General features: G+C 34.4%; 1 protein-coding gene and 1 pseudogene across 4 annotated transcripts in view; one reads left to right on the forward strand and one right to left on the reverse strand.

The window, feature by feature from the left end:
- SNX13 (sorting nexin 13) overlaps positions 1–22,777 on the reverse strand; it is a 133,631-nt gene that overhangs the window by 37,767 nt on the left and 73,087 nt on the right. For all 4 annotated transcript variants that reach the window (XR_006384280.1, XM_044246150.1, XM_044246148.1 and 1 more), the window contains exons 9-15: positions 20,754–20,837; positions 16,873–17,011; positions 16,407–16,495; positions 13,523–13,622; positions 12,150–12,343; positions 1,742–1,846; positions 928–1,060 (exon numbers count right to left, since the gene is read on the reverse strand). Coding sequence is in view for 3 of the 4 variants with exons in the window: in XM_044246150.1 (XP_044102085.1) it covers positions 928–1,060; positions 1,742–1,846; positions 12,150–12,343; positions 13,523–13,622; positions 16,407–16,495; positions 16,873–17,011; positions 20,754–20,837 (844 nt within the window). In the remaining variant the exon portion in view is untranslated. The remainder of the gene's footprint in view (positions 1–927; positions 1,061–1,741; positions 1,847–12,149; positions 12,344–13,522; positions 13,623–16,406; positions 16,496–16,872; positions 17,012–20,753; positions 20,838–22,777) is intronic.
- On the forward strand, positions 10,380–11,935 carry LOC122904879 (annotated as a pseudogene).

Below are 22,777 nucleotides of genomic sequence, written 5' to 3' on the forward strand. Positions count from 1 at the left end.
TTTTATAAGTACTTCTGAATTGGATCACCAGTAAAATGGTCATTGGACTTCATAATATGCACGCCTGTGCTCTAAAGGCTGCCTCTCTCACTATTTTTAAATAACTGCTTTTATACTACTAATAAAAATTGATGTTTTAGTTTATAAACCATTCTCCTATACATAATTTCCTTTAAATCCAACAATGCTGTAACAACAACTCTGAGGTAAGATATTACTATGACAAAATTATTATTCCAGATTTACAACTGAGAAAAATCAGACTTAAATTAAGTGTTTGGTCAACATCACTATAGGTATTAAGTAGTAGAACGGCAGTAAAATCTAAATATTTTGATTCTCAAAGCCTGCTTTATTATGTCATACTGATAATATCCTCATTTGAAAACAACTGAAAGATTGGAATAAGCCACGCATGTAGTTTCTTCCACGTTATACAATGCAGGATTTGGAAAACAGTATTATAAAAAACAGAATTATAAAAGAGAAAAATATTTTTTTTAAAACAATGCTTTATATAGTTTATAGTACATTCTCAGGATCATGGCTTGTTATCTCATTTAATCTTCTCAATAATCCCGCTGTTAGTCATGAATATTATTAGTTACTAGCAAAACGGAAAATACCATAAAAATATTTGGGTGACAAAACTCAAGAAAACATTCTTCTTAAGACTTCAAGGCTTTTATACTTATGTTTTAATCTGTTACTAAATTTTCAGCCTTTTAATTTAGTGTAGTAACTAAATTTTGTCATTCATTTTAGAGTTTTAAATATTTTACAATTTATATTGGGCTTCAAGCCATTTTTTACCTTCCTTGAAACATTGTCTTTTGGTCAACGGTATATAGGAATAGATTTATGTATACATGCGTGCACACGGGCACACACACACACACACACACAGAGGCACACGTGCCACCTTACCTCCATCACCATCATCTGATCCTCTGAAACTAGGATCTTTTAACATATCCAGCTCAGCTAACATGCGCACATAAAGTGCATTCTGTCTGAAGGAAGGATAAAATCTTTCATCTCGTAGCATCAATTCATAAACCTTATTGAAATAAATAGGCAGATAGATAGATAAAAATAGATAGGCAGATAGATATTTATTGAAATAAATCAAGATATTTCACCATTAATACAGATAATGTACTAATTTTCACTAATAAGATTTCAACAAAAGCTAGAATGAGGTCTTGTTATAATCAATCACAGGTTCCATATTTATAAGGTGCCAGCAATAAGCCTACATCACAACTAATGATTTCTCAACTAATTTCAAAATCAACAATTCCTCTAGTACCTAAGTGCATTGAAAATGGTCCCAGTGCAAGGCAAGTCACATGACAGGTTATAGGTAATGTTCTAGGAACTAGTGTTCTCTAAGAAATAAGTCTACATAAAGGCTCCAGGAACACAGTAAAATAAATTTATGTCAGGCCACTTATACATCATCATTAACTCATGAAATTCTATGACTATATATCTGGCCCTTTAGCCAGATTTAAGTAACAACCCAAATAAGGATTTTCCTCATTTGTCATTTAAATAAACAAACAAAAGACTGGCCTACTTTTTTTTTTTTTTAAATGAGAAGTGTTAGTCAGTTAACTTATCTTTTTAGTTACCATTATACTTTTATGTTTCAATAACCTTTTAAAAAATCAATTACATGCACATAAAAACACATTTTCATAAGAAACATACAAATGACAAATGTTATATATAATACCTTCCTTTGAATGTCATCAAAGATTTCAGGGGTTGGATCTTCATGATTCAAAGTATCTGCTAATTTTGCTACCAAATAATCATCAACAGTAACTCTTGGAGATGCCTAACAGAGAAAAATAAAATAATGACCTTTTTGAGTTTCTAAAGACAACTTTTTCTTAGAGGAGAAGAATTATATAATGGATGGAACCATATTATTGAAAGTAATTGGTAAAACAAAAAACAAAAAACAACCTTGGTCTGTAAACAACACCTTGACATTTAAGAAGGCTGAAACAAAACAAAAAACCTTCTTGTCATCAAGTACTATGAAGTACACTGGAAGACAAACATGGATTTATTTTTTTATTTTTTTATTTTTTAAAGATTTTATTTATTTATTTGAGAGAGAGAGAGAGTGAGAGAGAGCATGAGCGAGGGGAAGGTCAGAGAGCGAAGCAGACTCCCCATGGAGCTGGGAGCCTGATGTGGGACTCGATCCCGGGACTCCAGGATCACGCCCTGAGCCGAAGTCAGTCGTCCAACCAACTGAGCCACCCAGGCGTCCCACAAACATGGATTTAAATCTTGACATTTGCTGAATTAGTTACCTCTCAATAGGATTCATTTCCTCAATCTGTAAAATGGAGATAATACTACCTATATAAATACTAACCTTATAAATATTTCACCATATTGAAAGATTTATCTGGGCACCTGAGTGGCTCAGTAGGTTAAGCAGCTGCCTTCAGCTCAGGTCATGATGCCAGAGTCCTGGGAATGAGCCCTGAGTCAGCAACTTGCTCAGCAGGGAGTCAGCTTATCCCCCTCTCTCTGCCTGTTCCCCTCCCTGCTCATGTTCTCCCTCCCTCTGTCTACCTCAAGTAAATAAAATCTTAAAAAAATAAATATTAAAAAAAATAAGAGATTTCTAAGGCATACAACCAGTGTCTGGCACATAGGAATACTGTCATGAGGAGTTAATGCTGAATATCAAGTAGTCCTGGATGTGTATTTAATATGATTACCAAAAGAATAAGTCATTTGTTTCTTATTTAACACTAGAAACAATCTTTTTAAATAGTCTTTAAGAGATTACTGTTCTCCTAAATTTGGCTTAAAATGCTGCAGCGAAGTTCCAGTGTGATACGGGAGGGCAAAAAATATAAAATGTTGATTTTTCCAACAACTTCCATTTTAAAGAGCATAATATGACAGATATGCCACACAAATATAAAATTTGATGTTCAATGTGAAAATTTTCTTTATTGAAAGAAAAAATGCTGAAAAGCTAGAAATATGGTCATCTCTGGCATGCCAGCTTTTGAATTTTTAACTCTGAAGGCTCTGGAGAATAAATGAACAATCAGGATGGGAAATTCTAAAGAAACTTGCACAAGAATGCATTGTTTAATTTCTCTATCCAAGGAAAAGACTGGATAAATACAGAAAAGGAGAAAAGGTTTCAAGAGTAAGTAAACAACAGGGTATAAATGTGTAGAAAAAGGCCTACACAATGTCTAATGCTCCCTGGTTCACTCTACATTCTAATTAGTAAACCCAAGTAGGTGGTTAGGGTTTTTTGCAAGAGGAAGGAAGGAGTGCTTATTTATTGTTTGTGTGTGTAGAGGAGGATGTGGTGGTGGTGGGTGTGTGTGTGTGTGTGTGGTTTCCCCTGAAACAAAAAAAGAATTGAACAACTTCAAGTACGTGATAAAAATTAGGGACTGATTTTAGCTTATTTTGTCCTGTCAGTAGCCCTCTAAGCTCACGAAACTCAGTTTCTAGGATATAAGAGGCATACTTAAAAATCGTAACATTTTACATTTAGTTTACTTTTTCCTATAGTCTCAAATATACATAACTGGGTTAGGACTCATCCTTGGTATAACGTGACCAATACTTTTAAAGAGCTTTCCTGAGACACAACCAGCCAGATCTACCTACTTAAAAAAAGTAAATACAGAAAAAATATTTATGTATAATTTTTACCACTTTAAACATAAAAATGCAAAAATGTGTTTTTCCAAAATTATCCATTAATCTGCATTCTGTACTTTTCACACAAATGTGGTTATTTAAATAAAACAAGAGGACTAGTTATCAGCAGCAATTAGTAATTAATAAGACTAATTAAACAAATAATGTTTGAGAGAAACATACTAGGTTTTGCCCTCTAATACACTATGTAACTTTTTAAGCTTTTTTTAAGATATTTAAATAATGTAGGCTATATTATTGTTTATAAAATGTATAAATATAAGACCTCGAAAAAAGTTATATACAGAGGCACGTTGGTGGCTCAGTCATTAAACATCTGCCTTTGGCTCGGGTCATGATCTCAGGGTCCTGGGATAGATACAGCCTAGCATCGGGCTCCCTGCTCAGTGGGAAGCCTGCGTCTCCCCCTCCCACTCCCCCTGCTTGTGTTCCTTCTCTCACTGTGTCTGTCTCTGTCAAATAAATAAAATCTTTGAAAAAAAATTATATACCTACAATAAGACTAAACAGACTATCTATACTTAATCAAAAAATTATTTTTTTTATTCCATGATTCCATAGGATATTTTACTTTTTTGAGTCTCCTTTTTTAATAATACTTCTCTGATCTGCTTGCAGATTTTAAGACATCACTTTTTTTTTTTTTTTTTTTTTTGGTAAACCAAGTGGTATAAATGAATACAATCAAATACAAAATTCACTTTGACTTTCAGGTCTGCTCTTAAGCCTACGTCACACTTACTTCTGTTATCAGCCAAATGTGCTGATGTCAAGTTAAATGTCTTTTCAGTAGAACTATTTAGGCACAGAATAATTACATTTTACTTACTAAGAAGTGCATCTATAAATTAACATATAGACTATTTGTGTCTAAAATGCCCTTTTTAAACATAATGGATATCACTAAAAGTTATTACCTCCTTCTCAAGGAAAATGGGTTTTAAAACACAGAGGTCATTTAAACTTGTGAGACCAAAGGTGAATTCCAAATAAATTATAGTTTTAGTAAAGAAACTAAGAAAATCCTGTTAAGCTAACTATCTCCTTCTTATGATATTTTTTTGAGTTCTCAACAATCTCATTTCAAAAACAATTAGCCCTTCTTTGACAAATTGAGGTTTCTTTGTAGCTTATACATACACAACTCAGGTCAATCTATCCTTTTCAAGGTTCCTTTTAACCTCTTCAAAGATTAGTTGAGAGTTATTTATTTATTTATAAATTTCTATTTACCGTAATTCTTTTCCATATTTATTTTTAATGTATTTTCAAATTAGAGGACACTATTCTTACCATATTCTTTGAAAATATGACTTTACTGTATGTCAATATTTTAGCATCTTTTCTATGGCTGGCAATAATCATAGCCATGTTGAAGCAAATGTCTAAGAAAGTTATTTTGTGACATTTTTATAATGTCAAAAATCTCATTGTTGGGGCACTTGGGTGGCTCAGTTGGTTAAGTGGCTAACTTCGGTTCTGGTCAAGATCTCAGGGTCCTAGGATCAAGCCCCGAATTGGTCTCCCTGATCAGCAGAGAGTCTGCTCCTCTCTCTGCCTCTATTGCTCCCCCTGCTTGCGCTGTCAAATAAATAAAAGACTCTTTTTTTTTTAAAGATTTTATTTATTTATTTGACAGAGAGATGGAGTTTATTTATTTGACAATTTATTTATTTATTTGACAAGTAGATGGGAGAGGCAGGCAGAGAGAGAGAGAGAGGGAAGCAGGCTCCCCGCCAAGCAGAGAGCCCGACTCGGGACTCGATCCCAGGACCCTGAGATCATGACCTGAGCCGAAGGCACCGGCTTAACCCACTGAGCCACCCAGGCGCCCCAATAAATGACTCTTAAAAAAAAAAAAAAAAAACAAAACTCATTGTTTCTAATGTTTTGAAGAAACTAGAAACTGACCAAAAAACTTTATTATGAAAACCTCAGTATCACAGGTAAGCAAGTGATACCCTGTTTTAGCAGTATTGTATAGAAGGACTATATGATATTTAGCAGGTAAGATCTTTTCATTTTCTTTGGAAAGAATTTTATGGACTGAAAGGAATTTGTTAAAATTTACATTTGTACTGTGTGCAATAGCTTCTGGGCCTTTGGCTAAGATCAAATGCACTGTTTGCTAAATACACAAATATATGAACAAAGTTTGTTTTATTTTTTCTGCAATTTATTAAAATCTTAGAAATCAAGAAGATATCTAAAACTCCCATTTTTTTCAAATTAAAGTACCAAACACCAGTGGAAAATACACTCTCATTGCCACAATCTGATGTAACGCGATATACTACAGAAAGCAAGATTGCTGGTGAGATCTACCAGAGTAAGGTCTAAATTTCAAAGGCCCACCAATTCCTTTCAGTCCATAAACTTCTTACCAAAGGCACCCAAAATTAATTCTAGTTTTAAAAAGCAAGCAAGTGGGATGCCTGGGTAGCTCAGTCCTTCAATGTCTTCCTTTGATTCAGGTCATGATCCCAGTTCTGGGATGGAGTCGCAATCAGGCTCCTTGCTCAGTGGGCAGCCTGCTTCTCCCTCTGCCAGCCACTCCCCCCTGCTCTCTCTCTCTCTCTCTCTCTGACAAATAAGTAAACAAAATCTTAAAAAAAAACAAAACAAAACAAAAAAAGGGACAGACTAATGTGTGTTCATTTGTGTAGTATGCCCAAGCTAATTCACTTAATAGCCACTACTTTTAACTGACCAGTGAGGTCTTTGGGGGAAATGAAAAAAACTTTTTACTGACTTAAAATTATTTGCAAAATTCAGTTTCCAAATTTGCTTGTATATCCCCTTCTCCACCAAGATCAATCCCAAAACATTTTTTGCTCATCATGCAGTCAGTATGCTTTATTTTGGTTATTTACTCTCCCTAACCCAGGTATAAGGCTCCTTCCATCTGTCATTAAAATGATTTAGTCCTTCAGCCTCTTCTATTGGCAATGTCTGGGTAATGCTGATGTTGGTACCATAATCATTCTCATTTGCATTATCTGAACTTTAGAAACCTTGATTACAATATTCATAATGTTAAAAATTTAAAAGTCCCATCACAATACACAGCACAGGACAGAAAAAGCAAAAGATGAATAGTTAACATTTATGGTAACAATGCACTTAAGCCGTACATGGAGTGCTACACGATGGAGAATTCATTACTGTGAAGAGTAAACAATGACTGCCAATAGTAGAAGGTAAGGGAAAAAGACAGCAATGACTACTGAAGGAGAGAAATCCACGCCACAGTCATCTAAAATGCTGCCTTTAGCACTGAATTCTGGAATTACGTATGGGTTTTGCTTTTTTTTCTCAATCTTCTCCACCCACTGCTAAAATGTGCAACTTACAGTGTCTTGGAGAAGGGTTTCCCAAGACAGGATATTTTCCAAAGCTTTAAAAAAATATTAACTTCAAAAACATAACAAACTCACAGTTAATTTCTCACTGGAAATAATGAAAGCCAGAAAACAATGAAATACTATCTTTAAAATGCTGGAAAAAAACCGACTTAATAACTATTATTTCATTTTTCCAGTATTAACTGTAATCCATTCAACTGGACTACACATAACAGAGCTGACTCTATAGCCTACTTTAAAAATTAACATAGAAAGACTTAGATATACACACTATAGCTGTGTTTTTAAACAGCAGAAACTCTTGAATGTGTTCAGGTAGAAATATGAACAGCAATATTCAGAGCAAAAGTACAACAGAAAAGAAGGGGAAACAAACCAAACTGCTCATAAATATTTTTGAAGGTAGGAGCGCCTGGGTGGCTCAGTGGGTTAAAGCCTCTGCATTCAGTTCAGGTCATTATCCTGGGGTCCTGGGATTGAAGCCCACACTGGGCTCTCTGCTCAGCAGGGAGCCTGCTTTCCCCCTCTCTCTGTCTCTGCTGGCCTCTCTGCCTACTTGTGAGCTCTGTCAAATAAATAAATAAAATCTTTAAAAATATGTTTTTGAAGGTAAATAAACTCTTGGACTTCAGTACAAATGAATTACACTTACATAAATCAACATGTATAAAATTCAATATAATAATGAGGGGAATAAAAGCAAGGCATATAGTCCATTCCATTTATATAAAGGTTAAAAAAAAGCTAAGCAAGATACTGCTTTAGAAAATATATGTATAGTAAAATGGTATGGGAAAGCAAGTGAATAATTACAGAAAACTAAGTTCATCAAGAAAAAAGAAAACAGACAAACAAGACAGGTGAAACAGGTGAAGAATATACTAAGGATCTTCAAAAGCACAGTACATGTTCTATTTCTTTAGCCAGATGGGATACACAAATGTGTCTGTTACATTCTTTAGAATATGCACTCTTTAAAAAGTATGATATATTTCATTTGGCAAAAATATAATCAAATGGACTAATAAGCAGTTTTCAAATAAAATTCACACTTAAAATTCAAATACAAGGGCACGTGGGTAGCTTAGCCAGTGAAGCACCTGCCTACGGCTCAGGTCATTATCCCAGGTTCCTAGGACTGAGTCCCACACCAGGCTCCCTGCTCAGTGGGGAGTGTGCTTCTCCCTCTCCTCCCTGTTCACGTTCTCTTTCACTATCTCTCTTGCTTTCTCTCTAATAAAAATAAAATCTCATTTTTAAAAGTTCAAATACAATTTTTGTGCTAGTATGTATAAATTTGAAGGTACTCTATGGCATAGCCATTACAAATACTGGAGTATAAGGAATCTTGATGACTGTTGTGTCCATATTCATGAGCAATACTGGTCTGTAGTCTCCATGATGTCTCTGTCTGGTGTTGGTATCAGAACGACAGTTTCGTCTTGCCATTTGTGACGATGTGGATGGAACTAGAGGATATTATGCTGAATGAAGTAAGTCAATCAGAGAAAGACAACTATCATATGATCTCCCTGATATGAGGAAGGGGAGATGTAACATGAGGGATCTGGGGGTAGGAAAGGAATAAATGAAACAAGATAGGATCGGGAGGGAGACAAACCATAAGAGACTCTTAATCTCATAAAACAAACTGAGGGTTGCCAGGGGGTAGGGAGAGGGTGGTGGGATTATGGACATTGGGGAGGGTATGTGCTATGGTTAGTGTTGTGAAGTGTGTAAACTTGGCAATTCACAGATCTGTACCCCTGGGGCTAATAATACATTACACATTAATGAAAAAATTTAAAAATTAAAAAAAAAAAAACTAGAACACCAAAAAAAAAAAAAAATAGAGTTTCCCAATCTGTGTCTTTCAAGACATTTGCCCATATCATTTAAGTATTTAAGTTGTCTAATTTGTAGTGTGAAGTTGTTTATATTTGCATTTAGTCTTTTTGATTTCCATAGGGTTGGTGATGATGCCTTCTGTTTGATTCATGATTTTGGTATCTGTGACTTTCTTTTTTATTTTTCTTGGCCAAGCTGGCTAAAGGTTTGTCAATTTTAAAGAATCAACTTTTGACTATATTGATTTTCATTACTGTTTTTCTGTTTTCCATTTCATGGATATCCATTCTGATCTTTCCCACTTCCTTCCTTCAGTTTTCCTTGAATTTATTTTACTATTCCCCTTCTAGTTTAAGGTGAAAATGTAAATTGCTGTTTCAAGATCTTTCTTCTAACTAGGCATTTAAAGTGACATGTTTCTCTATAAGCACTGTGGTAACTGCATCCCATAAATTTTGATACACTGTGTTCTCGTTTTCATTCAATTCAAAATACCTCCTAATTTCCTTCTGATTTCTTTTGACCCAGAGACTATTTTGAAATGTGTTAATTTTTAAGAATTTATAATTTCTCAAAACTCCTTCTGTTAATTACTAATTAATTCTACTATGATAAAAGGACATACTTTTGTATGATTTCAACACTTTTAAATTCAGAGTTGTTTTATGGCCTAGCAAAGGGTCTATCTAACCCAGACAATGTTTCATATAAGCTTGAAAATAATGTGTATTCTCTGCTGTTCTTAGGGAAAGTATTCTATAGATGTGCAGGTTTGATAGCGGTTTATAGTGTTCTATAGTGTTCTTCATTTACTGTGTATCTTTGGTCATATTCTATCTATTGTTCTATCACTACTGAAGTCTTCAATATCCACTTGTTGAACTGTCTATTTCTCTCTTCAATTCTGTCAGGTTTTGTCCTATGTATGTGGAGGTTTTGCTGTAGTATTTCTAATTGTTTTTTTAATGGTAAATCAAGGATCAACTGACCTTTTTATCATTATAAAATGTTTTTTCTATTAATAATTTTTGTTTTAAAATCTATTGTCTAATATTAGATAGCTGCTCCAGCTCTGTTTTGGTTACTGTATGCATCGTTTATCTTTTTCCATTCTTATACTTTCGATCTTTTGTATCCTTGAATCTAGAGTATGTGTGACTTTGAGTCTTGAGTTTGTCACTAGTATTTGCATGACCCTGGCAAAGTTAATTCAATTTTCTAAACATGAGCTTCTTTATCTATAACACAAGAATAGTAATATACAAAAAGACTGTTATCAAGATTAAATGAGACAAGGTTTGCAAGTAGTTCTGCTTACTATGAGTAATGAATACTCAGAAGTATTACAAAAAATTATTACTGAGAAACGTTCTTAGATTACTCCTTTCTGCCCAGGGATGCTGCTGAGTAAGCTTCGTTCAAGTCTCCCCTCCCACCACCATCATGTCTAAGTCAGGGTCTCCCAAAGAGGCGGAGCAGATGCAGAGGTCTGAGCTTTGAAACCGATGAGAGTCTGAGGAGCCATTCTGAGCAATGCGGAACACTTACGGACTGTGTGGTAATGAGATATCCAAACACCAAGTGCTCCAGAGGCTTTGGGTTTGTCACATATATATGCCCCTGGGGAAGAGGTGGATGCAGCCATGAATGCAAGGCCACTCTTCCACACAAGGAAGAGTTGTGGAACTAAAGACAGCTATCTAAAGAGAAGATTCTCAAAAACCTGGTGCCTACTTAACTGTGAAAAAAATTTTTGTTGGTAACATCAAAGACGACACGAAAGAATATCATCTAAGAGATTACATTTGAACAGTAAGGGAAAATCAAAGAAACTGAGATCATGACTGACTGAGGCAGTGTGTAACCATCCCTCAGAACAATGTACTGACCAAACACGCTTGAACATGTACCAGCAATAGGTCTCTCTGGGAGAAGATGATATACATCCTTGAAGCCCGAGCAGCTGGGAACGCCCAGCCTGTTTCTTTTTTCTGTTATCTCCCCTTCTCCAGAGATACCTGTAGTTAATTAGATGATTCCTTTAAATGTGTTTACTCAACCACAGATCCTATACTGCTTGATCAGGCATATCTTGCTTGATTGTTGATTGTTATCTGTATCTAATAAGTATGGGACTGAGGAGTTGTTCTGGGAGGCAGTCTTCTCAATTGCAGACCCTTACTCCCGTTCTCTTGAAGTGACTTGTTCGTGCCCCATTCTTCTCCCACGTGCCTTTGGAAAGTGGCAAGTGGTCATTGGAAAGCAGCAGCAGGGGCAAAAAGAGCAGTTTTGCTTTGTAACATTTGGTGACTACGATTCTGTAGACAAGACTGTCATTCAAAAATACCTTACTCTGAATGGCCACAACTGTGAAGAACGGAAAGCCCTATCAAAGCAAGAGATGGCCAGTGCTTCATCCATACAAAGAGGTCTAAGTGGTTCTGGAAACTCTTGGTCGTCATGGAGGTGGTTTTGGTGGGAATGACAACTTTGGTCATGGAGGGAACTTCAGTGGTCGAGGTGGTTTTTGGTGGCAGTCGAGGCAGTGGTGGATGAGGTGGCAGTTGGGATGGCTATCACAGATTTGGTAATGATGGAAGCAACTTTGGAGGTGGCAGAAGCTGTAATGATTTTGGCAATTACAACAATCAATCCTCACATTTTGGACCCATGAAAGGAGCAAATTTTGGAGGCAGAAGTTCTAGCCCCTATGGTAGTAGAGGCCAATACTTTGCTAAACCACGAAACCAAGGTGGCTATGATGGTTCCAGTAGCAGAAATAGCTATAGCAGTGGCAGAAGGTTTTAATTACTGCCAGGAAATAGCTTAGCAGGAGAGGAGAGCCAGAGAGGTGACAGGGAAGCTACAGGTTGTAACAGATTTGTGAACTGAGCCAAACACAGGGGTAGCAGGGCCTTAGCTGCTTCAAAGAAGACATGTTTTAGACAATATTCATGTGTATGTACAAAAAGTTCAAGGACTGTAATTGAGACTAATTGTGTAACAGGTTATCATAGTTTCTGTTCTGTGGAAAATGTAAAGCATTCCAACAAAGGGTTTTAATGTAATTTTTTTTTTTTTTTGCATCCTTGCTGTTGATTGCTAAATGTAATAGTCTGATCATGATGCTGAATAAATGTGTCTTTAAAAAATATATTATTACTAATGTTACTACCAAAGAAGATAAAAAAACTAATCAAAACAGAGACTCACCTTTTCTGATAAATACTGTTCATATATTCCAACAGCAGCTGCTCTTAAGAGACCTTTGGTTTGGTTGGTTTGATGTTTTCCATCTTTCTGACGACTTAATAAAACTTCGAGTTGCTGTTGGGCTGTAACTCGGTATCCTTCCACTGTCATCCAGAAGAAGAGATGTGCTTGACCTCCAGTTTGCTGCATGTAATCTACCAAACAAAATCCGTAACAACATAGATATTAATGTCACATATTTTTGGATGCATGTAGCCATGCAAGTTAAGAAGGATTAAAGTTTCAAATACTTAAAATTCTACATTTTCAAACTGTTAAGCAAATGCTTAAGATGAAGAATGCTTACATCACAAATTGGTTAGGTTAAAAAGACCACAGTTATATAGAAAACACAAATGAATGCACACATTTTTTTTTTTAATCTCATTTTTCATGATAAAATTTCTAGGAGATAAAATTACTACAGAAGGCTTCATCAGAAAGAAACTACTTCAGGAACATTTGGTTTCTGTTCTCAATAAAGATTACTGATTATAATATTAATATTCTTACAAATATTAAAAGTAAGGATTAGGATCTTCAATAAGCCATGCATTTATGTTTTTGGTCATGAAAATGAAGAATCAGGGATGTTTACTGAAAATATCCTCCAGATAAAAAGCAGTTTAGATGTATAGTTGACCCCTGAACACTGCGGGTTAGATCAGGGGCACAACTCACCATGGACTCAAAAATCCACGTATAATTCCTAACTTCCCAAAACCATAACTACTAATAGTCTACTGTTGACTGGAAGCCTTCCCAATTATATAAACAATGAACACATACAACATTCTGTATGTTATTCTTAAAGTAAGCTAGAGAAAAAAAATGTTAAGAGAATCATAAGGAAAATACATTTGTATTACTATACTGTATTTATCAAATACAATCTGTATAAATAAGTGAATCTGCACAGTTCAAATCCATGTTGTTCAAAGGTCAAATATAATATTAACAAAATTAGTAAATATTTATATGTATTAAAATTATATAAAAACAAAGACCTATTCATGCACAAAATGATATAAATGTTAAAAACAATGTTGCTGATAAAGAACTCTTTCTCAAATAATTTAAATTTATAGAATCTGCTAGAATTTAAATGAGTTACTTAACAAATGCACATTTAAGTTATAATAAGCATTTCTTTCCTTCTAAACAAAATAAATCTCTACCTCTATGATTTCCAAAAAAGGGAACACTTCAGAGAATGGGGAGTGGAGGAAAGATATATTTGGTATGCTTAATATCAGATATTTAAAGTTTAGTAATATTTATGATTATTAAAAATTTTGAGGGCTGTTTTATTTTCATAAAACGGATTTACCCACCCATAAAAAATTGTAGTGCAACATTGTCTACAAGAATGCTGTCCAAGGGGACTGTGCAAAGTTTCCCAAAGTTCGCTGCCAGTTTCACAGTATTTATTTCCTAAGAGAAAAGTAAATGCAGGTCAATATTTCATCTACTCATGTATTAGGTCAAAGATCTTTTCATAGATATAAAAATGTTAAACTAAAATGGAATAAAAATAAAGTTTTTTCTTTTCTTTCTCCTTCATGTGGGTTCCCAACAGTCCCAGCCTAGAGAATTTCCTAATTAATAGCTGCTTATTAAATATGCATTAAAAGTATGATAAGAATTCACTTCTTTCATTATAAAATAATTCTGAATTACCAGAATTTCAAATATTCTCTATTTCTACATATTCCAAATGAAAATGAACATTTTAGGAGCTAAAGGGGATATCTGGAATGCTTACAATGTCCAAGAGTAAATAAATCCCAACATGTTCAAGTACAGACTGAAGTCTATTCACTGAGAAAACAGAAAATATCCCAAAAGAGTAATTTTTCTCCTGAGAGAGTAAAAACTCTACCATCTTTCATTAAAAATATGCTTCTTCTCAGACGACCTAAACAGTAAATTAAATTTAGTTTTCAAAGTCAAAAAGCAAGGTAACTACCTACACATGAAAAAACACAGAAAAACAAAACAAAACATGGGTTCAAAATTTAGACAGTCTAGAGATGCCTGGGTGGCTCAGTCAGTTAAGCATCTGCCTTCAGTTCAAGTAATAATCCCAGGGTCCTGGGGTCGAGCCCCGCATTGGGCTCCCTGCTCAGTAAGGAGCCTGCTTCTCCCTCTGCCTGCCATTCCTCCTACTTGTGCTCTCTCTTTTTTCTCTCTGATGAATAAATAAATAAAATCTTCAAAAAAAATTTATAGAGAATCCACATGTCAAGCACTGTGCTATGTACTTTATACACATTATTCTCCATAACAATCCTATTGGATAAATATCACCCACCTCACTTAACAGATAAAAAAGCTGAAATCAGAAAGACTGCCTATGATTACAGAGCTGCCAAGAATGACTCGGTGTTTTCAAAGCCTGAAGCCTCTTCCATAAAACCCGAATGTTTCTGTGTCACCATTTCTCTGTATTCCTAAATCCCTATCTCACAATCCTCTATTTAAAAAAGAAAGATCAGAGGCGCCTGGGTGGCTCAGTCGGTTAAGGTTTCCCTTCAGCTCAAGTCATGATCCCAGGGTCCTGGGATTGAGTCCTCTGTCGGGCTCCTTGCTTAGTGGGGAGCCTGCTTCTCCCTCTATCTCTGCTCCCCTGAACCCTGCTCATGTGCTCCATCTCCCTCTTGCTCTGTTCTCTGTCAAATAAATTAATAAAATCTTAAAAAAAAAAAAAAAAGGAAAAGAAAGATCAGAAGGTTTTTCTGAAAGTTAGAGTGCCTTAATTAGGGGGAAATACTAAATTAGATGTAGTTAATACATAATGGAGAAGAAAAAGAACTTGAAAAAGGGAAAACTTCCTCTCTAATTAGTATTTCCCTTCATATAAATACTGTATAATAATAGATAACTGACTTAAAATGTCTGGTATAAAGTAACCTGGTGGCAGCACATGTTTTCTCCTAAGTCTTCTTTCTTCAAACTTACCACCTCTTTCTTTCCCAGAAGCAGCTCCACATATGAGATGCAGAAGAGTATTCACCGTAACTTTATTATTGTAATAAAAAAGATAAACAGCCTTCTAAGGTTTCAAGATGAGTAGCACGGTTAAAAAACTTTATCTCTGTGGAGATTCTGACTTTTCTTCCCAAGTGAACTAATTAAAAAGGTAAAGCTTGAGACTCAAAAAAGAATTGATGGGCTTCAAAACAAGGTATCTAAATTTTAAAGGGATCTGCTATGAAAAGGTGTCTTACAGTGATCTCTCTCTCTCTCTCTCTGTCAAATAAATTTTAAAAATCTTTAAAAAAAAAAAAAAAGAATTCATTTATTTATTTATTTGACAGACAGAGATCACAAGGAGGCAGAGAAGCAGGCAGAGAGAGAGGTAGGAAAGCAGGCTCCCCACCAAGCAGAGAGCCCGATATGGGGCTCGATCCCAGGACCCTGAGATCATGACCCGAGCCGAAGGCAGAGGCTTAACCCACTGAGCCACCCAGACGCCCCCAAAAAAAAAGAATTTTTTAAAAATCTTACTATGGTAGATAAAACCATATATGATATAATCCGTAAGGTTCCTCTCCAATTTTATTACTACTACCATCCTTTCTCATTCATTCCATACCAGCCATGCTGACCTACTCTAACTCACCAAACATCTTCCTATCTCAGGGCCTCTGCATATGATTTCACCTCTGCCTGAAAGATTCTTTAAAAAAGAAAAAATCTCAACACTTTCCCATTATTCTATCAGATTTCTCTTAAGCTCAAATGTAACCAAATCACTCAGCATCTAATCTAAAACATTCCTAGACATTCTCTATCTCTCTACTTTGCCTTGTTATTTTTATATTTACTTATTTTTAACACGTTTTTTAACATTATATAATAATTTATTTATTGGTTTATTTTTTGACTCTTCAACTAAAATTAAACTCTATGAAGAGAGAGCTTTTGCCTATTAGGTCTGTCTAAAATGGCGCTCAATGTATAAAACCATGTAAGTGTTGAATTTTTAATAAAAAATGAAAAGATGAATAAATAAACCAATAAATAAAATCTTTAATTGCTGTAGCATTTTTCAGGAAATGTTTTAATCTCTTTAGTTTTAACAAATACTTTTTTCTGCAAATCCTTTTGTGGAGGGCCACACTAATTAATATTTCACATCTTGTCATTTGCTAGATATTTAAGTGAAAATAAAGTATTTATAACTAAACATTAATTTTAAAGTACTTTACTTACTTTGCCTGACTGCAATCGCTGTATTCTTGAGTCACATACTTTCTTTACAAATAGTAAGCTATTTATTTGATTCTTGATAGTGTTGATATCTAAATACAAACAAATTGATTATGAGCTAGTGGTAATGTTATTTATGAAATATTTTAAACATGTATGTACTGTAATTTAACATGAACAGAGCAAACAATAAAAGAACTAATCTGAAATTTTATAGTGATATTATTTAATTAAAATTAAACCATGCCTATTATTTTTACTTTAGAGAGAATTACAGTATCAACAGCCTCAAATTCAGAAAATTATAATACTTTTATTCTTAACACACATTAACATAATAAGATTTAGACTTAGATAAGGTGAAAATAACTAATAACATAAAGTGACATTTGGGTAAATTAAAGTTTTGTTTAAAGATAGAATAATGATTAAAGAAGTACATGTTTCTGTACTTAAATGAATTACTTACCATCACCAACTGTATCTAGAGATCGAAGATACTGTAATTCTTCTGCTGCCTTATCTCTGACTGCTTCTAGCTCTCCAATATTGTCACTCAATTTAATAATGTTCATAAAGGCCTCATAGTTGCAATTAGAATCACGGATCTGAAAATGAAGTTTAAAACACAGGTGGGAGAAGGACTCAGGAAAAAAACAATCTTCAGGGTCTACCACATGCTAGGTAGGAACAATCTTATACCAAGTGTTTACGCAGTGCTTTTAAGAACACAAAATGAAAACTTCTGTACTCATGGTCCGAAAGAAAGGTAAAGGAGTAGAAGATGAGATTAGTGGCAGTGAAAGGCCAATCTGGTAGGGTACAGTACATGTGGTAGCTTCCATTCTGAGTGGAATGAAGTTATTGGAGGGTTTTAAACAGAAAAGTGCTGTTCTCTGACCTAAACTGAACAGAATCGATGTGATGACATAATTGTTTTTTTTCTCCTAGCCACGTGCTGTTTAAGAACAGGAATGGGAGTTGAGAGTTGAGTTGAATTTAACCAGAGTGTGGCTTCATCAAAAATATAACAGTGAGACACAAAAAGTACTCAAGGATATTATAAAGTGACCAGCTTCTGTGACTGCCAACAAGACTTAAGTAAAGGAGTAAGGGAAACGATGAAAAGGCAGCAGACTTGGGATATTGTACATTCTCTATAAGGAGTCGAAGAACTGGGGACTGAAGATGTCCAGAACTTGGGAAAAACTAGTTAATAAGCACACGAAAAGATGCTCAGTATCACTGAGTCATGCATATTCAAGTTAACCACAACAAAACAGCAATGCCAAATGCTCATCAGAATGCAAAGAGATGGAGGCTCTCAACTGGTGCTAGGGAAGTGCAAAATCAGAACAAAACGTCAGAAGACTACTCAGCAATTTCTTTCACTTTATGTAAATTTTATTTCAATGATTAAAAAAAGGTAGGTTATTAAAGACATGATTTCTCTAAGAACACATTAAGAAACAATTAAACAGCTGTCCATTTATCTGCTCTAGTTGAAAATAACAATATGAGGTAATTTACTCCACAGTAAGAGAGAAGACTCATTCTTAATTAGTTCATATTTTAAAAATATATATACATTTATGATGAATAACGCAAACCTATCCATACTATTTTTAGAAATGACTTAAAAACTATCGTTGGATAACACTAACATATTATAGAAAGAAGATATGTTACAACTAGACTGCTCTAAACTTTGCCGTTCAAATAGAAATGAACTATATGGTTAGATATTAATGTAACTGAACTAAGAATAAGAACTGAGCTCATTTTAATATTTATAATACCTATGGATACAAGGTTTACCACACAATTAATGTCAAAATACTAAACCAGACAACAAAGTAGGCTAAAGATCCTTTACTGATAAACTTTGCTCTTTTAAATATATTTTCTGATTCTATATTGCAAAATGAAATAAGGGCCAATTCCTGTTCATTAACGAGAAAAAAGACCCAAGCATCATACACAATAGTAGTATTAATCCAACTCTAGGGAGAACAAGTAAAGACATATTGGTTTGAATTTCTTTTGGAGCATATTTTAAATTCCACCCCCTCAAATGTTTCCACCATGTATTTAATTATATAGTTAATATAAATTCAGCAAAAGAAAAACTGAAAGCTGAAGAAAAATATATAGGAAAAAAATTATTCCTAATCCCATGACTGAGAGATAACCATAACATTCTGTACCTTTTATATACCACAAATAAGATTATACAGTACTATATCTTGATTAAGTTTAATATAAAACATCCATTTTATTGTGTTCTAAAAAACATTTCCTAATACCATTTACCCTTATTTCATTACTGAAATGTTTTTAAATTTTACCTCTTTACCTAGTTTTTTTTTTCCAATTTATTTATTTTCAGAAAAACAGTATTCATTATTTTTTCACCACACCCAGTGCTCCATGCAAGCCGTGCCCTCTGGTAATACCCACCACCTGGTACCCCAACCTCCCACCCCCCACCACTTCAAACCCCTCAGATTGTTTTTCAGAGTCCATAGTCTCTCATGGTTCACCTCCCCTTCCAATTTACCCAAATTCCCTACTCCTCTCTAACGCCCCTTGTCCTCCATGCTATTCTTTACCTAGTTTTTTAAAAATTACTTTTTTTATTATATAACTAATACTCCCTATAAAGTACAATATATACACAAGAGAAAAAACTAAAACATTCATAATCTTTTATAATCCACATAATCTTATTAAGATTTCAAACAGTATATATACTATCAGAATTCTATAGTCATTAATAAGAATATAATTACTTATATATTTGTTTTTTAAAAAGCATTCTCTACACACACATCACCTCTGGTTATCCTTTTCATATAAAAAATATAAACCTCTTGGGTGCCTGGGTGGCTCAGTTGGTTAAGTGTCTGCCTTCTGTCAGGGCATGTTCCTATGATCCTGGGGTCCTTGGATGAAGTCCCACAACAGGCTCCCTGCTTAGTGGGGAGTCTGCTACTCCCTCTGCTTCTCCCCGCCTTATGATCTTGCTCTCTCACACTCTCTCTCTCTCTCTCAAGTAAATAAAATCTTTAAAAAAATATATATATATATTAGCATTTTTTCATTATTCAAGATACACTAAGATACACTACTATCATTCTTTTTAATGGCTTCATGTATTCCATTTTATCAATATGCCATAACTTATTAAACTAATCCTCCATGTAGAACACTTAAATTGCTTTCAATTTTTTAGTTTTAAAAGCAATGTTGCCATTAATGTCCTTAAATATAAATTGTTTCAAACTTACTTATTATTACTTAAGGATGAATTTCATGAGTATAACTCCTAACCAAAGGATATGCATTTTCAAAAATTTTAACTAGGAAGATATGCATGTTTTTAAAGCTTTCATAGAGCCCAACAGGACACTAAAAAAATTGACAAAGGAAATGAAGAACCAGTTGTATGGCCTGCAAAAAAGGCTCTAGAAATACAAAGCTAACAAAACAATTTCTGCCCGCAGGTAACCCACAATCTGGTGGGAGAGAGAAAAACTGCTGCTGCAACAACACCAAAACAATGTCCAGTTTTATAATGGCTACTAGAAACAAAGAACAAGAAATTCTTTCCTAAGAAAGCTAGACTGAGTTAATAGAAGACAACTGTGGTGAAGAAATTCTATTTCAAGAAAATGAATCAAAGATCTAGAAGCATATAACAAAGAACTCCCAGCAATAGCCCATTTACAACTCTTTCTTAACTATGAGTTTACTGAGGAAAAGCATATATAATCAAACACAAAAATAATTAGACCCAGTAAACTTAGTAATCACTAACCCTCTAATATATCTGACAGATGAGAAAGCTATGACTTACAGAAAACTAGCTACTTATACACACACTAAGCAACCTACAGACACAAGTCTAGAACACACTTCCTCCCATTCTTAGTCCAGTGTTCCTTTTACCATACTTTCCTCCATTATATGGTATAAAAATGTAAAGCACATGCTATTAAGTAGTTCAGACCACAAGCTCTGTTTAAAAGCAAACAGCAACTTTTTAAAATACTCATCATCTATCCACTCAGGCAGTAAAATATCCTTTTCTTTTTAATTTAAATAAGTAGTAACAACACCAAAATTGTAACAGGATTATCTTATTAACAAACTTCTTAAAAAGAATTTGGCTGCACACTCAACATATTAGCAAACAGAAATATGAGAAATATAAAGATTATCTTTAAACATATTTTTACCTAATTTCTTTAATAAATTATTTCTTGATCTTCCTGCTCACCAAGTACTGTTTCTAAATTTCGAAAAAACTGTTTTAAAAACAGAGTCATAATTTTAGAAAGTACATACCATCCATATGATATATTGATTAATATAATCAGGATCACTGAGTTGATTTATTAATGGAAGAAGAATTCCTCGTGCAAGAATTTCCTGGACAAAAAATGTAAAAAACAAAAACAAATTTAACCTAATATATTTATCAAATCACTAGCATAATGTAAATAACACAATGCTGTTACTTAAGAAAGGTACGATACACGTTAAACCCGAAAGCCAAAACAATCTTATAAAAAGGTGAACTAATACACCTCAGTTAAAATAAGTGAGATGAAGCTACCTATACCAACCTGGATATATCTCCACAATGGCATCTAGTGTTGAGTGGAAAAAAGCAAAAGGGTAGCTCTAGTATGTTAGCATTTACATCAGTTTTTAAAAAGGCAAAACATGGTACCATATGTATTTATGAATCCTTACATCTATATTAGAAGTATAAAAATAGAAAAACAAAAAAAAATATACAACCAATTTTAGAACAGTAGTTACCTTCAAGAGAAGAACAGAGCTACTAAAGTAAAACATTAGGGGCACCTGGGTGGCTCAGTGGGTTAAGCCTCTGCCTTCGGCCCAGGTCATGATCCCAAGGTTCTGGGATCGAGCCCCGCGTCGGGCTCTCTGCTCAGCGGGGAGCCTGCTTACCTTCCTCTCTCTCTACCTGCCTCTCTGCCTACTTGTGATTTCTGTCTGTCAAATAAATAAATAAAATCTTTAAAAAAAAAAAAAACATTAACATTGGTTAAATTTGGGTAGTTGGTACATAAATGTCTACTGTATTATTCTCTATACTTGTTTGTGTTTGAAATCTTTCCTAATAGAAAATAAAATAGTATGTTAATTATTCATCCTTCTCTAGAACAGATCCTCCCATTTTTTATAGCTATTTATGCTCCTACCTACTAAAATCCTGCTCTTCCTCCCAGGACTGACTACAGAATAAAATCTCCAAACGAAAAAGCCTTGATCATTTCAGCTGAGTATTTTTGTATTTTCATTTTTTAAATATACCCATGCCCTGAATTTATGGGATTTGTCACTTATCATCCTCTATGTAACTGTCTGTTTTCTACTTCTCTAGAACGCTACCACTATCTAGGAATGTTCAGCATACGAATGACACGTGTCAAGTGATCTACTAATTTGTCAATCTTCAAAACTATTTACTCAAGGTCATATTCCTCAACATGGCAGGCATTACATAAATAGTAAAGGGATGGAAATGAAGAGTTTAGTGCTGATTCTATTAATACCACAGCTTCACCCATTATTAATCTTTATTCTTTTATGCATGCTGATACATAAATCTATGAAATACCATTTCTAAAGAAAACTGGAAAAAGACTAAGTGACTGTAACTTTGACAGGATATTTTACTTTTCTAATTAAAGGGCCAATTTATTCCTTTTGTCAAGATCTCTAACTTATCTGGTCCATTTTCTGATATAATCTCATAAAAGGCAGCCTTCACTTTATTTTCCTTTAGAGAGCTATTTTATATAAACTCTACTTTTGTAAGCTGTGTAAGTCTCTGAAAACTATTACCAATGATGAATTAACATTTCCAAAAGGCAATCATGAAGGTTCCAGAAACTTTTAATTATTTACTTACTTTCTTTTCTTCATATCTTTTAAGTAATCTTTACACCCAATGTGGGGCTCAACCTCACAACCCCAGATTAAGAGTAGCATGTTTTACCAAGAGGTGCCAGGCACCTCTTATTTATTTTTACTAATTAATTTTTTTCAGTAATCTCTACATCGAATGTGGGACGGTTCCGTTAACTTTTAGAAGTATCTTTTGAGACATCTTACAATCTCAAATTATGAGGAATTGTTTAGAGGTGCCTGGGTGGCTCAACTGTCAGCCATCTGCCTTCAGCTCAGGTCATGATCTGATGATCCGAGGGTCCTGGGATCAAGCCCTGCATCAGGTTGCCTGCCCAGTGGGAAGCCTGCTTCTCCTTCTCCCACTCCTCCTGCTTGTATTCCCTCTCTCACGGTCTCTCTCCTCAAGTAAATAAATAAAATCTTTT

The sequence above is a fragment of the Neovison vison genome, chromosome 4 (assembly GCF_020171115.1).
Source record: "Neovison vison isolate M4711 chromosome 4, ASM_NN_V1, whole genome shotgun sequence".
NCBI classification, from domain to species: domain Eukaryota; kingdom Metazoa; phylum Chordata; class Mammalia; order Carnivora; family Mustelidae; genus Neogale; species Neogale vison.